Here is a 16,912-nt window from a genome sequence, read left to right as displayed (position 1 = left end):
CTCACATTAAGCCACCAAAATGCACATATTAGCAAAAAAATTACGGTGTGTCTTGTGACAACTGCAGTTTTATCTCCAATATGATGAGATAGCATCATATATCAGTCTCGTATATGATTCTGCCAGTGACACAATGAGCCATGACATTTCTCACTAATATGCAAAGAAAAATCTGTTAAATAATCCTATTGGCATAAGGACATAAATAGATTTTTAATCAAAATACACTGTAATACAAATGGAAATTGAGGGTTACCACTTTCTTTCAGTGTTACGCAAAGTACACTTTCATGGCTGGTAAGAAATATTTATGGCCAGTCCATTTTCTCAGTGTCCTAGGCATAATCAAATGGCAAAAATGGAATGCCCGCTATGTGACAGTTTGTTGACTGCTCTGTGTTTGTGGGTATCTAACCTGAAGATGGCAGGGCTGCGGATGTGTTCCGGCTCCAGGGCCACGCCCTGCAGAAACTCATAGCACAGGCCATTATTGAAAGTACAGTAGAGGCGTGGAGCGCATCGATGGGCATGGAGAACTCGGAAGCTCTTCACTTCATTCTCACGGTCCACAAACAGTTCCGTCTTGTTCCCGTAGACACGTACCAGGACCATGTTCTGCATGGAGCCACCAACATAACAGCCAATCAGTTTGTTCGTGATGCCATCAGTGAAGGACTGCAGAAAGAGGAAGACAGAAAGTGGAGAGGTCATCTTTATCAGCTTGCTCAGCTGGTTTGAGGTTAACCTTTAGTGGTCTTCATTAAAAAAAAAACCTTTGTTAGCATCAGCATCACATGCTTTTAAAAAGCTCCTTTTCTGTTTTTTCACCGCCAAGTCAGCTGACACACTTCACACACTTGAGGAATGCAGATTTAGGTAGTAAACATCTATCTATACAAAAATGCTATATAAGATGTCAAACCAAATTCTCACATTCAAGTCAAACTCTTTCCCAAAACATTCCCTTATCAATGTGGCTGTCATTTTAACAAAATTACAATTAACCTCACTTTACTGTTAGTTTACAAATTTAGGTGTGTGACTCAGGTGTCACATGAGTTTATTTTTAATGGAAATCCAGCACAAAAGCAGGCGAACTCCATGTGACAGAGCTGAACAAATTTGCCTTCTAATGTAAATGGAGTGTGTTCGGAAAGCCAAGCATTCCAGGGCACAATCATCTGCATTTTCTGGGATTGACTGGCGGTGGGCAGAACATCAGGAATTTTATTTTGACCGGTGGTCTGGCATGTGCTGAGTACCCTGTTCTGTTTGAAACTTGATGAAAACAACCCAATACATATCATGTTTTTTTCCCCTCCCATTTGCGATGAGTCACACTCCTACCAGCTCTGTTTATACAAGGAAGTGCTCTTACCCACCCAAAGGCTAAAACATTTTCATCTTCCAAGAATATTGTTACAGATTGCTGACTTTTCATCTGAATTGAGTTTTAAGAAGTGTGGGTTACAAGGTCATGTGGGAATGAGATTAAATGTACTACGTAGTGTATTTGTGCAATGGGTTAACTTCAAATTTGTCATAAAAATATGTTTTTTTAGGGTCGGCAAGTGAAAAGCCAGTTTTATTGGCCTAAAAACTGAGTGCTATCTTAAAACGACTACAATAATCCCTTCTGCTGTGATAAGAAAGGAATTCAGTTGCATAATCCACAGAGCACCAATCACACTATACTGGTATCTCTATACAAAAGATGTACTGAGGAGGTTCGATCCGATGCAATGACTAAGCACCTGAAAAACTTGATTCAAGGTGTGTCCACGGTCGCAAATCTAAAGAAAAGATTCCTCTCTCTATAGTTCTCAACACCAAGGCAACAGAAACCTTACCCACCTCATTGACAATCGTCAAGGCTATGGTCAATAGTCAATACATGCAGGTTCCTGAATTAGTGGAATTGGTTTGTTGTTCTGTATCCTAGGATTCCAAGAAAGTTTTTGAGACGATGCAAGACTCAAAAAAGTAAAAAATAAAAAAAAAAAAAAAAGGAGTAGCCTATTACTAGTCACGTGAAGTTCTCCTTCATTTACAAGTTCTCGGAAAAGTTGGTTCAGTGAAATGGGTTGTTCAGTCATTAAAGCGGTTTTTGCCTTCAGCGGTTTGTGAAGAGGTGTCCTCTACTGTAGTCTTGAATCCACCCATCTCAAGTTAATCAATGAAGTATGAATACAGACAGAGCTCTCTGGGGCATACACAGTAGGCTAAGTGATAACCTGCAATTGTGAACTTAAGGAGCCATTTCTACCTGATCTAATCCTTAAAATGAGTTTTGTTGGGTTGGTGTAACCTAATGCACCCAGGTTGATTCAGACATGTTAAATAACATTGTTGACTCAAACCAGTTAATTTAGATGTGATCACATGAGACACATTTTTAGGTTAACATTTTTTTCAGTCTAGTGTCATCACCATCAGGCCAATCTCTGACTGCTCTGAGCAAACACCTTTTAGTGGTTTAGTAATACAGTAAAACTATGCTGCACAACTATGTATGCTAACCTATTTGGCTTAATTTTAGAAATGAGGAATGTTGCATGACCATAATGCATTACTGCTAACAAAGAGAAAATGAAAGTGTTGCTTTTATATGTTCCTCATATTTTTTGACATCTGGTATGTGTTAACTTGTCTGTTCTGAATAGGAGCCAGGACAGTCAGTCAATGCAATTAAGTGTTAAAGGGGGGTAGCTCGAGTCACAAAATGGGGCTTCTTATAATGAAATAATATTAAATCAATTAAATCATACACATAATTATATCATACACAAAAACTGTGCCAATAATAAACTAGTTTATTAACTAGATGTATACAATAGTGTGTGGCATTAATTCGTCATTAAAATTAATTGTAATTACACATCAACAAACCATTTTAAGCTCGATAACTCGATGTGACATATTTAAACCACAAGAGGTATGCGCGATCAGGAATACCCACCCACACACACACACACACACACACACACACACACACACGAATGCCATTAAGCTGGTGCGCATTAAGTAACATATAAAAGCTTTGCATTAAAAAAAAACTCCCGGAATCAACCACCCAGGCATTTCACTTTATGATTTTACAATTCTAAGTTTTCTTTACAACAATAATTACAGCTGTAATTGTCTTCTATGCTATTGTAAAATACGTTGTTGCGTGCATGCACGAGCAAAAGCAATAGGATTTCGTGCATAAGAGTGTTATAACAAGTGATATGACAGCTCGCATTGGTTGGTGAGTCTTCTGAGTGCCATGGTGCCAGTGGGTCCTTCTGGTGACGCAGCTGAGGATTTTGAAGACGCAACACGCTTAAATTCGTTTTCTGCATTATGTAACGCGTGAACGAGCTGCTTTCTGCTTCGCTTGGGGTCAACGTGCGACCGCCCAAATCGCAAGTGATGAGGAAAGACATCAGAATTACCTTCATTTTGACCTCCGAGGGTTTCCAGTGGGGTCTGAGCGTCTTGATCAATTTCAGCGCCCCGGCTCTGTAATCGTGCTCGTCTACGGTCACATCTAATTTTGGAACCACCGGTGCGCCTTCAGGGACGTGAATGTAATTGGCCATTGCTGTAAACGCTTGCTTGCACTGCTCTAAACGTGGAAGACGGCGGGTAAGTTTCAATGAATGCGAAAAGTAAAGCAGGATGCAGATTTAAACTCAGGTTCTGCACGGTCACGCCTCCAGTGGTGTTTGTTTCGCGAATGAATCATTCGTTTGAATGGGTTCTTTTTAATGACTCGGTTGAGTCGGTTCGTAAAGTGTTCGTAGTTCACTCGACAGCGAATGGATTGTAGCTACTGTTGTTTAAATTAGTGTTGATCGTTCTTCTGATGAAACTTTGAAAATGTATCTTTCCCAAAAAATACAAAATAAATTAAATAGACAATAGAGGTATGCCAAGTCCTGCCATGACAAAAGGTCAACAAGTGGAACAGGAACACGACGGGACATTTACAAAAACAGTGCTACACACATTAAATGGCAAGCACAAGAAACTGCAATTATTTATATTGTTATTATTACAGTTTTATTGCATTTTATTATTTTTTATTTATTTATTTGTAACTGTGTGTATATGTGTGTAAATGTATACCTATGTACACATGCCCATAAAGCTATTTGAATCTTGAATTATTATTCAATTATTCATTATACGCCTTTTTATCTGTCATTCACAGCCTTGTTTTCATTCCTGTCAAAAAAACAAAACAAAACAAAAAAATGAATAAGTCAAGGCAATGCAAGTTTATTTATATAGCACATTTCATACACAGTGGCAATTCAAAGTGCTTTAAATGAATTATATAATAAGGTCGACTGTTGGGGGGGGTGGGGTGGGGGGCTGAAATCATAAACAACTCATATCAACATCCGCATTACCTTCTAAAGGTAATCTAAAAACAAATGTATTACGTTTGAGCGATGACTCGATCGAATCGGTTCATTGAAGTGAATCATTCAAAAGAACCGCTATAATGAATCAAAATTCTAATGTCGTAGCAAATGATCCCACCCCGTGTGTTAGAAATCTCTCGCAGTGCATGCTGGTACTATGTGACTCACACGCTGCTTTACATCAAAGCTTTCAACATTACTGTTTCACCAAGATAATACCAAAGTTTCTCTAATAAGTCAGTCCACTGTCGGCCATTTTTGGAACACCCTCGGGAGGCTATTTCCAGTCATGCCAATGCAGCTCCTATCTACTTGAATGGGGGATCACCGAAAAACAGTTGGTCAAGATGACGATCTAAGATAATTTTTCAAATCAGCAATAAAACTTGATGATATTGGAATCATAAATGGTGCTTCTTAAACTCATATTACACTAAAACACGCAATTTTCGTCATCACGTCATCTTTCAGGGCTTAGAATATCGAATGGCCCTCAAAAGTATTTTCAAAGAGATAAAGTTAGTGGCAACTTCAGCGGATTATTATAGGAAGTCATTACCGTGAATATGAATATTTTAGTACACTTATCGATTTATTTTTATTTGTATTATTTTGATATAATTATTATATATTTTATAGAAATATATGGTTATATTATTAATAAGATAATTTATTAATTATACATTTTTATACAAAAATATGTAGAAAGATATATAGAGTGGTTATTGATTGATAGAAGCCTATGGCCTTATAATGGTAGTTTTACTTTATCAAGCTATTTTTATTTTTATTATTTTTATCTATTTATTTATTTTCCAGTCTTTCTAGAAATTTCTACCTGGGCTTTCTAACAGGTACTGTACACGTCCTATGGCACTGAGACTATCATGAGATCAGAGAAGAAGATACGTCAGGTTATCATCACTGGGTGTTATGTTACATCAGAACTTTACAACAGTGAGGTTCAGAGAGAGGTTTCCATTTGGACATTTTTATGTAAAGCATTTCTAGCCGCAATCCTGCTGCCAGGTGTAAGCAAAGTCTAGCAAGTCAGTCCACTGTCGGCCATCTTTGGAACACTCTCGGGAGGCTATTTCCAGTCATGCCAATGCATGAATGGAGGAACACCGAAATCTCAAGAACGGATGGTTAAGATTACGATCAAAGAATATAATTCAAATCAGAAACAACATTTTATAAAATTGGAATCATAAATTGTGCTTCTTTACCTCATATTACTCTAAAACTATTTTCCCGGCTTGTATAGTTATGCGCATGCGCATTAGCGAGTTGATTGACAGGCGATGTCTGTATCTAAAAGGTGATTGGCTCTTTTAACGTTAAGGCGGGACTTTCTTTCTACATCCGTTGGGCGCTCAGAGCTCCGTTGTTCAGCGTTGAGTGACATTTTTCACAGACTGATGACGCGTTTCCACCTTATTTAGCAGCGTAAATCTAGCAAACTTTTTTTATATTATCATTTTTTTAAATATTGAGTGTAAGTTTATAACATTATGCTTTGTGTTATATTACCCTGGAATTAGTTTAAAAAAAAATGAATGACCACAGTTTCGATGGGGTTTCAATTACAGCTGCTGAGAGAGTGACAGTAAATCTATGCAATGTCATTATGTTTATATTCGTATAACGTAAGAGGTATTCGTGGTATGTTAAAAAGAAATGCTGTTTTTTATATTTTAAGAGATTCAAGGCTGAGTTTTATTTTTTGCAAGAGACTCCTGCATTAGGATCTGACTACAAATATTGGAGAAATCAATGGGGAGATGATGTTTGGCTGTGCTATGGAAGCAGTAACTGCAGGTGTTGCGATTTTAAGAGGAATGTAAGGGGAAAGTACTGAAAAGTAATGTACACTCATCTGGAAGATGGATAATTTTGGTAGTTGAGATAGAAGATGATATTGTTATTTTAGGAAACATTTATGGTTAGAATTACAAAGCTGAGAATCAAACATTGTTGCAGAGTTTTGAAGAGGAGATTTCAGAAATGTTGTTACATTTTTCTAATGCTAATTTGGTTTTGGGTGGAGACTGGAACACCATCAGTAATCCCTTATTGGACTGTCTACCTCCACGATATGTTAGACAGTATGGTTATTTTTCTTATATTAATGATTTATGTTTGGATCTTAACTGTCTTGATGAATGGAGAAATAGGAATCCTGGTAAAGTTGAGATTACATGGAGTACTAAGGATGGTGCCATACAATCCAGAATTGATTTTTGGCTACTGTCTAAAGAATTGGCACATAAAGTTAAAGAAATTGATATAATACCTTCCATTCTCTCTGATCATAAAATTATCCATGTTATGATTAGTTTTGATAGTTTAGCTGAAAAAAGATCAGGGTTTAATTATTGGAAGTTAAATAACTCTCTCCTTGGAAATGAACAATTTCAAAAAGTTGTTAAAGATATTATAAAGGATTCTTATAGTAAGGCAAATGATTCTAAAATCTATGGGAAACATTGGGAATTTATGAAGTATTCAATAAGAATGTTTGCTATTAGGTTTGGAAATGAAATCGCCAAAGCCAGAAGGGTTAAGTAGGATTCCATCATTAAACATATTATTCTTATATATGGAAAACATAATTTGTCTCAGATAGATAAAGACATCTTAGTTAAATTACAGTTAGAACTGGATCAAATGTCTGAGAATAAAACTAAAGGATAATTTGTGAGGTCAAGGTACAAATGGTTGGAAGGAGAAAAGAACTCAAAATATTTTTTCAATCTGGAAAAGAGAAATATTGAATTGTCCTCTTTAAAGAGACTTAGAATTGATGCTAAAGTTTCAACAGACTTAAATGAGATCTCTCAATTTGTAACAAGCTTTTATAAAAAAAATTATACACAAAAGATGAAGGTATTGGAGATGCAAGGTCTTTCTTGGATAATATTAAAATAAATTCTACTATAACAGACGAAGACAAAAAACAAAAAAAATTGTGATAGGGAAATAACATTGGATGAAATTCATAAAAATATTGCCAAACTGAAGAATAATAAATCACCAGGTAATGACGGTTTAACTGCCAAATTTTATAAAACCTTTCAGTGTTCCACGTTTTTCAGGAAATATTGGAAGCTGAGAAAATGTTGCCTACAATTATTCAAATTTTAATAACCCTTATTCCAAAGTCAGGTAAAGACCCACTTATTATTGAAAATTGGAGGCCCGTATCATTCATTAATAATGATGGTAAATTGTAGTTTTGTTTGGATAAAATTATTGATGACCGTCAATCAGGTTTTATGTGTGGCAGATATATTGGAAATAATATTCGTCTAATTTTGGACCTAATTGATTATAATTTCTTAATTCAGGATGAAAGTTATATATTATTTGTTGATTATTATAAAACCTTTGATTTTTTGTTTTTTTTTTTGTTTGTTTTTTGATTTTTTTTTTGATTTTTTTTTTTGGCTTTAGTAATAATTTTATCAGAGCGATTCGTACATTGTACAGCGATTGCAATACTTCTATTAAATTACCTTTTGGAACAACTCCCAGATTTAATATTTCTAGAGGTGTAAAACAAGGAGATCCTGCAGCTCCTTTCTTATTTTTATTAGTTATGCAAGTGTTGTGTCTTCATGTTAAAAAGTATCCATTTCAGGGTATTTGTTTATTTGACAAAGAAATAAAATGTTCACAGCTTGCAGATGACACATTTTTTGAGAAGTGACAGAGAAATAGATGCAGCACTTAGGTGTTTAGATCTATTTTTGTCAGTCTTAATTATAAATATTAATAAATGTGAATTGTTCCCTTTGAAAGACATACCTGATGGTGTGGTGGAATTGTGTGGCATACCAGTTAAAAACCAAGTCTCTTATTTGGGGATCAAAATATGTAATAATCAAAAGGAAAGAACTGATTTAAATGATCTTCCATTAATTGATGAAGTACAAAAGAAATGTAATGCTTGGTTAATTAGAGATTTATCTTTGACTGGTAGAATATTGCTATCAAAGTCTGAAGGGTTGTCAAGATTAGCTTATACAGCAATGGTTTTAGATGCTCCAAAGTGAATTATTAGGCAAGTTAATAAGAAAATGTATAATTTTATTTGGAAGAATAGGCCACATTACTTAAATAGAGGTATATTAGGTCATCTATTTCATCAAGGTGGTAATATAACTGTTGACCTCAATTTAAAATTAGATGGTATAAGTATTGTTGATAAAAATGCAACAATTGTTTCCTTAGACAGATTTCTCTGTCTTTTAGGATACCCCCAGCTAAAAGTTTCTGGAATTCATTCTTCCAGGACATTAAGTGGAAGGAGGCTTTTATGGTTTCCAGGAGATACTGTGTCATCAATAAGATTCGAGAGGTTTCATTTAAAATTATTCATTGTATTTACCCAGTAAATCAGGTCATAAAAAGATTTAAGGAAGATATTGATTTGGAATGTGTGTTTTGTAATTTGAATGAAGAGAGTATTTGAAGAGATAATCATCTTTTTTTATTATTGTAATTGCACTAAATTGTTCTGGTGTGATTTTAAGATCTTTTTTAAGAAGATTTCTGGATCTGATATTACTTTGGAGGACAAAAATATGTTATTTTTTTACACTAAGCCTTTAGAAAAGAAAATTTGTTTTGTTCTTAATTTGTTTATTATTTTAGGGAAATAACACATTCATAAATGTCGATGGTCAAAAAGTACACCTAGTTTTGTACAATTTAAGTTTGAGCTTTGTCAGTATCTTAAAGCATTGGAGGGTGTAAGGAACACCAAAGCAAAAAAAGACTATAAATTGTTGTAAAGCCTTGAAATATGATCCTTTTTAAGGTTTTTTTGTATTTATTTTGCAATTAGAGATATGAATTTGATTTCAATACCCCTATGTATATAGTTCTTAATTTTTGTATTATTTTGTTTATTTTATTTATTTATTTGTATTATGTTATTTTTACTGATTTTCTTGCAATTATTGTTATTGTTATTTTGTATTTTTAAAAAAAAAAACAAAAAAAAGAGAGTGTGACTGTAAATTTGGCATCTTCACCCATGTTACTGTCTTAATCCACCGCTCTCTATTTTTTTCTCTTCTTGAAAGTCATTCAAACGTAAGAGTGGATTATTTTCTTTTGCTCTTGGAGCAAATGGGTAAGTGAAAATAATATTTGCTGTGATCTCCCATTCACCGCTGTCAAAGTTTACCCTGTAAACATTTACTTCCGCGTTCCAAAACCTGGAGTGTGAAAAAGGTCTATTTCTCCCATTCATTTAAATACAAGTGTCCCGTCTCTGCTAAATAATCTTTGGTGAAATGTCATGACCAGTGTCTTCAACAAGAAGCGCACTTGTCTGTATCTTGCATGCATGCATGTAGTTGTCTGCAGGGGAGCACTCCGTGGCTCAAAAAAGTTTACTTCCTAGATAGCAAGACAAGTCCTGTTTTTTTTTTTTTATGTTTTTTCAGCCAAATAAATACATATAGCGTTTTTTTATAGTTACACCTTTAATTTACACAATAAAATTATAATACGTAATAGTTAACGCTTCACATGTAAATAAAACCTCACGAACCGTTTGCAAATTCTCAAATGACGCTGCAGCTCGTCACATGACACGACGCTGGCCAATCCCGTTGCGCCGTGGTCCGGAAATGATGGCGGCTCTTCACACTTCCATTATGTACCTGTAGCCTTAGCAAGTGCTCTAGTTTAGCTCACACACACTCACCCACACGAGTTGCACTTCGTGTAGCTGGTGGCACAGCACTGTAGCTGGGAGTGCAGCTCTGAGCTACACAATCATCCCCGACACTTATCTGGCCTCAGAGTTCTTGTGTTTGCCGTTGTTTTGCTGTCTTTGCAAGGTAATGATTGATTTTCTGACTAGCCAAGCTTGTGTTAGCCATCACATCTGTTCTACTCAATGCTTTGTTGATATGAAATTTTCTTGAATTATAAAATGCGTGCAGCTCTGTATTGTGAGTGGTCAAGATCTTGTGTATACTGTAATTTATCCAGGTCTCCTGTAAGTATGGCTATGAGACAGACTCCTCTCACTTGCTCTGGTCACACCAGACCTGTTGTGGATCTGGCGTTCAGTGGAATAACCCCTTTTGGATATTTTCTTATCAGTGCTTGTAAAGGTAGGTGTTCTCCTGGACACTAGTTCCCCAGTCAGTCGTTGTCAGTCAACCTGGATCCCTTGTTAAGTATTGAAAATGTACAGGCTGAAGAGCAAGCGCATGTTTTAAATAGGTGACTTTTTTATTAGTTAATTTAGTTGTTTATTTCTTCCCATGTAGATGGCAAACCTATGTTGCGCCAGGGAGACACAGGGGACTGGATCGGGACGTTCTTGGGTCACAAGGGTGCTGTCTGGGGTGCCACCTTAAATAAAGAAGCAACAAAAGCAGCTACGGCCGCAGCAGATTTTACAGCGTAAGTACAAGCACTAACAAAACAATGTTTCAATAGAATTAATGTACATTGTAGGCACCCAGTATCATACCACCCACAAAAAAGCAGCAGCTTTGGACACACAGAAGAAACATGTTCCCATTTTTTAATTGAAATCATACAGAAAGGTGTGGGATGCTGTCACTGGAGATGAGGTCCTCACCCTGGCACACAAGCACATTGTGAAATCTGTGAACTTCACACAGGTAACAACGATTCCACATTATTTTATTATGATGCATGAATTAAAGGCAGGTTTACGTCTGACACAAGTACAGCGACACTTGATTCACCAGCATATGGTTATCAACAGGACAGTAACTGTCTCCTGACGGCAGGGAATGATAAAGTACTGCGCATCTATGACCTCAGCAAACCTGAAACAGGTATGTACAGTAGAGTCACATGACATGTTATTTTCTTCATTGCTGCTTTCCTTCAACTTTGTTTTGTTCACAAGCCTAGAAAGATAGCCAATTTCCAAACTCAATCCCTGTTACAAATGCCAAAAATAAAACATGTATGGCTATATGACATTTTGTATTTGTAGAACCCCAGGAGATTGCAGGCCACACCTCTGCCATAAAGAAAGCTCTATGGTGTAACAATGACCAACAGATTCTCTCGGCTGCTGATGACAAAACAATCAGGTGTGTGTCCAAAATGGTAATGTCAGAACCATAGAACTCAAATGTAGTCACTAGATTTTGATCACCAGCTTAGTAATTGCAAGCTTTGCTTCTTTGCACGTAGATCACGGGAATAAGCAATACTGTGTTGATTTTCTTGGCTTGTCTTGATTCTTTTTGTATGTTCTCATTTGTAGACTTTGGGACAAGAACACCAATGAGGCAGTGAAGACTCTTTCGTTTGATGCCTCTGTCAGCAGCATGGAGTATATTCCCGACGGGGAGATTCTTGTCATCACTTATGGGAGAAATATCGCATTCTACAAAGCTCACAGGTAGACAGCTTAACCTCACTGCTCAAAGTGTGTTCATTTTAAAGGGACAGGGGCTTTCTTTCATAAAACATAATAGGAGATATTAGGCAGAATGGAAACCTCAGACAGCATTCACTTTCATTGCATTTTTTCCCCATGCTATGGAAGTGACTGGTGACTAGGGCAAGAATTCTGCCTAACATCTCCTTTTGTGTCCCACAGAAGAAAGTCATATGGGTTTAGAGCAACATGAGGGTGAGTAAATGACTATCCCTTTAAGACTAATCCTCAATCTGTCATGAAAATATTACCTTGAAGACTGGATTGCCTTGAAAACATGGCCTTAAAAATGTGATGAGAACTGATAAAGCCAAAATGCTTCTGTAATCTGCAGTCTGGAACTGATTAAGACAGTAGACGCCCCTGCTTCCATTCACTCTGCCTCCCTTCACCCTGAGAAAGACTTCTTTGTTGCTGGAGGAGATGACTTCAAGCTCTACAAATATGACTACACTACCAAAGAGGAAATAGGTCAGCATATAGTCACTTTTGTACAAATTAATAAGAAATTGCAATAAAGGATAACTTTATCGTTATAAGAAACTGCAGAGTATAAACACATCTACAACCCCAGTTTTGAAAGAAATTGGGACTGTATGAAAAATGCTAATAAAAACAAAAAAGGAGTGATTTGTAAATTCACCCTGTGCTATATTGAAAGCACTACAACAACACATTTGATGTTTTACCTTGTGAAATTCATAGTTATATATATATACACACACACACACACACATATATACACACAGCTCTGGAAAAAATTAAGAGACCACTGCAAAATTATCAGTTACCACTTTCTTTTTTTAATAGATTAGCAGCTATATAGAACAAACATTTACAATTTATTTTGTGTCATTATTATATTACATTATTATGCATAGTCCATCGTGTTACAGCGCAAAATGAGATGACCGGATTTTTTTAAATTTGTCCGGCACAGAAATGTCTAACTCTGAGAGAGAGAGAGAGAGAGAGAGAGAGAGAGAGAGAGAGAGAGAGAGAGAGAGAGGAGAGATACACACACACTCATTTCAAATCAGATAGTTGCAACATGCTCCAAAAAAGTTGACAGTCGTGTCAGTTGACCACTGTGCAACATCACTATTTCTTCTAATAAAACTTAAGCGTTTGAGCACGGAAGACACAAGTTTAAGTTTAGCAAGTGGAATTTTCCCCTATTCATCTATAATGCAGGTCTTCAGCTGTGCAGTTGTATGGGGCCTTCATTGCCGTATTTTGCGCTTCATAATGTGCCACACATTCTCAATTGAAGACAGGTCAGGACTGCAGGCAGGCCAATCTAGCACCCACACTCTCTGCTTATGCAGCCGTGCACTTGTAATCCGAGCAGTATGTGGTTTGGGGTTGTCCTGCTGCATTTGAAATACTGTCCCAACTTTTTCGGAATTGGGGTTGTAATATGTATTAAGGTAAATAAAGCTGATAAACTACAACCATTAAGCTAGCACAAATACACTTACTGTAATTACACTCATCCACAAGAGATACATCATAATGTAAATTAAGGTGGGGCCATTATAGCCCATGAATATGTACTTATTTGTTTGTGCTTGGCAATAAAGTTATTCGTCTTCCCTTCAGAGTCATATAAGGGCCACTTCGGGCCTGTACACTGTGTACGGTTTAGCCCTGATGGAGAGCTTTATGCCAGTGGCTCAGAAGATGGAACTCTGCGTCTTTGGCAGACTGCTGTAGGAAAAACATATGGCTTGTGGAAGTGTGTCCTGCCTGGTGAGTTTATCTAAATATAGCCTAAACAAATATTCAGGCTCGTTCCATTGTTTTTTTTGTTTTTTTTGGGGGGGGGTTTCCCCTTTTTTCATCTAATTTGGAATACCCAATTCCCAATGCGCTTTTAAGTCCTCGTGTTCGCGTAGTGATTTGCCTCAATCCGGGTGGCGGAGGATGAATCCCAGCTGCCTCCGCGTCTGAGACCGTCAACCCGCACATCTTATCACGTGGCTTGTTTAGCACATTGCCACGGAGACATAGCGCGTGTGGAGGCTTCACGCCATCCACCGTGGCATCCACGCTCAACTCGCCACGCGCCCCACCGAGAACGAACCACATTATAGCGACCACGAGGAGGTTACCCCATGTGACTACACTCCCTAGCAAACTGGACAATTTGGTTGCTTAGGAGACCTGGCTGGAGTCACTCAGCACGCCCTACAGGTATTTACATTGATTTGTTAAACACATGCTAAAAACTAGTACTGTCTCTTAAGAAAACAGACAATTCTGTAAAAAAAAGTCTGTAAATGATCGCATGGTAACGAGAGAGACTCGAACGGCTTTACCTCATCCGTGCCATGAATAATTAGAATATTATTAAATGTTTATTTTTATTAACAACTGACTGTAAAGAGACATTATTCAATAGGCCCTTTCCCACCTACAGTCCTGGTACATTTCCCTCAGTAACTTTCAAGATTAGAATGCTTACGAAGAACGGAACACCCGAGGAGACTTTTTCCCCTTTGCATTTGCATTCATAAAGTACCATCGTAGTGACGTCATCTATTATCAACCATTTTTATTCTGACTTTTTTGCACACGTGTTTCAATAGCAACAACAACAAAATCAACAACACTGACGGAGGATGCCAGGATCAGAGCTACACTTTTGTTTGTTTAAGGCTGTTTTATACGAACTTTGGCTGCATCGGAAAACGTAGGCAGCTGCCTTATCGTTTAATGGTTTAAACAACAGTGTTTTTGGATGAATGGAACTATCTGAACAGTATAAAGTGCAACTTATTTAATCCTACCTTCATCCATCCTTATACAGTCACCGAAGGCAACATTTTCCAGTTTTCGGACGCAGCCTGTGTCTTCAGGTTGAAGTTTAAACTGGGTTCGCGACACATGCGTGTGGTGCTCCGTGCTTCAGCTGGAGAGATGAGACAAGGCGGCGAAAAGCACTCTTTAACCACGCTACACACGCTGAACTCAGCGGACAACATGTTGCAAATTCACTATAAACCTATTTATCAACACAATCTTTTACGATAAAGGCTTTTATAACTCAACATAAATTACTGTAGTGAAAAACTCACTCATTGACTTAGAGTTTTGATGCAAGTTAACAACACAGTAACAGGCACGCAATATTTCTATTATGTAAACTAGATTTAATGGCAGTTTAGTGTATAATAAAGTTCAATTACCCACTCTCGATAAACACCTGATTATTTATATCCATCACCCCAGGAAAATGTAGTAATCCAGAATTCACTTTGTACTGTGTGACTATACAGAAAATAGATGCAATAAACTCAAAGTGTCTCCCGATGAAGTCACATACAAATAAATGAAAAAGGCGATTCTCTTTGGATACTTTGTTATATGTTATTTCTGTTAAGGGAATTGTCAAATTTGCGCAATCCTCTCAGTAGCAGGCTAGCAGCTAGTTTGTTTACTATGGTGGCTGTGGAGCTCTTCTCCTTTCTCAATGCAGGTGTTTGTCCAATCACAGGCTGCAGCACATTCCACAGTCCCTATACACCCTAAAAGTATCTACCCCAGAGTAGGAGCTAAAAATGTCCCCTAAAACTGCTTCGAGGAACTATAGTTCCTTAGGTGCGAAAGCGATGAAAAGCACTGGTCCTGTGGAAAAGTACCTTAAACAGGCTTTAGTACCACCAGTGGGAAAGGCCCTAATGACAAGTGGGTCACAAGGATCTCGTCTTTGGACACACATTACACAGTACAACATTAAACTCTCAACTGCTAAATAATTCACCACTATTCTACACAATTACTGGTGAGTGAAATCTAAACATTTACCAGCCAGTTGCCAAATATGCACATTTTATTCGCATAGCGCAAAATTTGGTTGCAAATGCAGTTGATTTCCTCTCATTGTTGTAGAGGGTTGCGCATAGAGTAAAAGATCAATCTTGGGATTTAAGAATCGATATCGAGGTCGTTCAAATGAAGATCATGATACATTGGAAAATCAATGTTTTTACCCACTTCTAGTTGTCATTTTTCTATTTGAAAGTTCCCCAGAGGTCTGAAATAGGCTTCATATGTGGCCTTATGAAAGCAGATCTATTGTTAAAATTCCATAATTTGCAGAATACATAAATGCTTCTCTGTTCCTTACAGAGGAGCTGTCATCAGAGAACTCTGAAGCACTGTACTGCCCTCCAGCAGAGATCAAGGCCTGAGTTTGGGGAGGATGATAAGGTGGCAAAAAAGGTCACACGAGAGGTCAGGGGATGGGATGGGACAAGGAAACCACACCCCAGCAAAGTGCTGTGCCACCACCCTTCTTCACTTGAGACGGACCGTACTGCTGAGCATGAATTGGAGTGTGGAGAACATCAAACATACATACGCACATATTGTGGAAGTGAACGTCAGGAGATAGTGGTAGAGCTGAGAGTGCTAGCGTAGATGCTAATCCTCTAGCTGCCTGCTCTTTCTTTGATGCCCATGATACACCGGTCGGCTCCTTTGTAGCGGTCTTTTTCTACAGCACTGTGATCACTTTGGTTAAGATTTAGTTTTTTTTGTTTTGGTGTTACATCATGTGGTTTTAGTACATTTGTTTCTTTTTTAAGGGAATGTTCAAGAGCTCATGTTCAATTTGATGGCATCTCTTAGTGGAAGTGGTCATGAGGAACACGTTATTCAAATGTTAATCAGTAGTAGTGTGAACTTGTGGTAAATGTTTTCCCCATGAGAGAACCCGGATGCTGGGAAATATGTAAACTGCAAATATGTAAAGCTTTAAAAGTGACTTCAGTTCTTTAATAATTTGTCTTTGTTTGCTACATGACAAGTTGTATAATTTGGCCAATAAAATGTTGGTGACATAACGTGTCATCTGCTACATTTTGTTTGTTTGGTTTTTAAATCATAAAAGTTAAAGGAATAGTTCACCCAAAAATGGAAATTCTCATCATTTATTTGCCCTCATGCCATCCCAGATGTGCTTGACTTTTTCTAATGCAGATCACAAACAAATATTTTAGAAGAATACCTCTGCTCTGTAGGTCAATACAATGCTTGG

General features: G+C 37.3%; 2 protein-coding genes across 4 annotated transcripts in view; one reads left to right on the top strand and one right to left on the bottom strand.

Moving 5' to 3' along the window:
• LOC127436500 (ethanolamine kinase 1-like) overlaps positions 1-3,584 on the bottom strand; it is a 21,831-nt gene extending 18,247 nt beyond the window's left edge. For both annotated transcript variants that reach the window (XM_051690700.1, XM_051690701.1), the window contains exons 1-2: positions 3,438-3,584; positions 416-675 (exon numbers count right to left, since the gene is read on the bottom strand). In XM_051690700.1, coding sequence (XP_051546660.1) covers positions 416-675; positions 3,438-3,584 — 407 coding nt within the window. The remainder of the gene's footprint in view (positions 1-415; positions 676-3,437) is intronic.
• On the top strand, positions 3,502-16,732 carry LOC127436501 (serine-threonine kinase receptor-associated protein-like). Of its 2 annotated transcripts, XM_051690702.1 has the most exons (10): positions 10,029-10,273; positions 10,428-10,552; positions 10,712-10,847; positions 10,990-11,071; positions 11,179-11,251; positions 11,416-11,515; positions 11,692-11,829; positions 12,203-12,339; positions 13,471-13,620; positions 16,003-16,732. In XM_051690702.1, the coding sequence occupies exons 2-10, from the start codon at positions 10,441-10,443 to the stop codon at positions 16,062-16,064; spliced, it is 990 nt and encodes a 329-aa protein (XP_051546662.1). In that variant the 5' UTR covers positions 10,029-10,273; positions 10,428-10,440; the 3' UTR covers positions 16,065-16,732. The 2 variants fall into 2 exon arrangements, with proteins under 2 accessions (XP_051546663.1, XP_051546662.1); XM_051690703.1 differs by lacking the exons at positions 10,029-10,273; positions 10,428-10,552 and adding an exon at positions 3,502-3,630.
• Positions 16,733-16,912: the final 180 nt, after the last annotated feature.

Source organism: Myxocyprinus asiaticus, chromosome 47 (assembly GCF_019703515.2).
Source record: "Myxocyprinus asiaticus isolate MX2 ecotype Aquarium Trade chromosome 47, UBuf_Myxa_2, whole genome shotgun sequence".
Classification (NCBI taxonomy): Eukaryota; Metazoa; Chordata; class Actinopteri; order Cypriniformes; family Catostomidae; genus Myxocyprinus; species Myxocyprinus asiaticus.
Note: the sequence above shows the minus strand (reverse complement) of the source record. Positions and strands in the feature narration are given on the sequence as shown.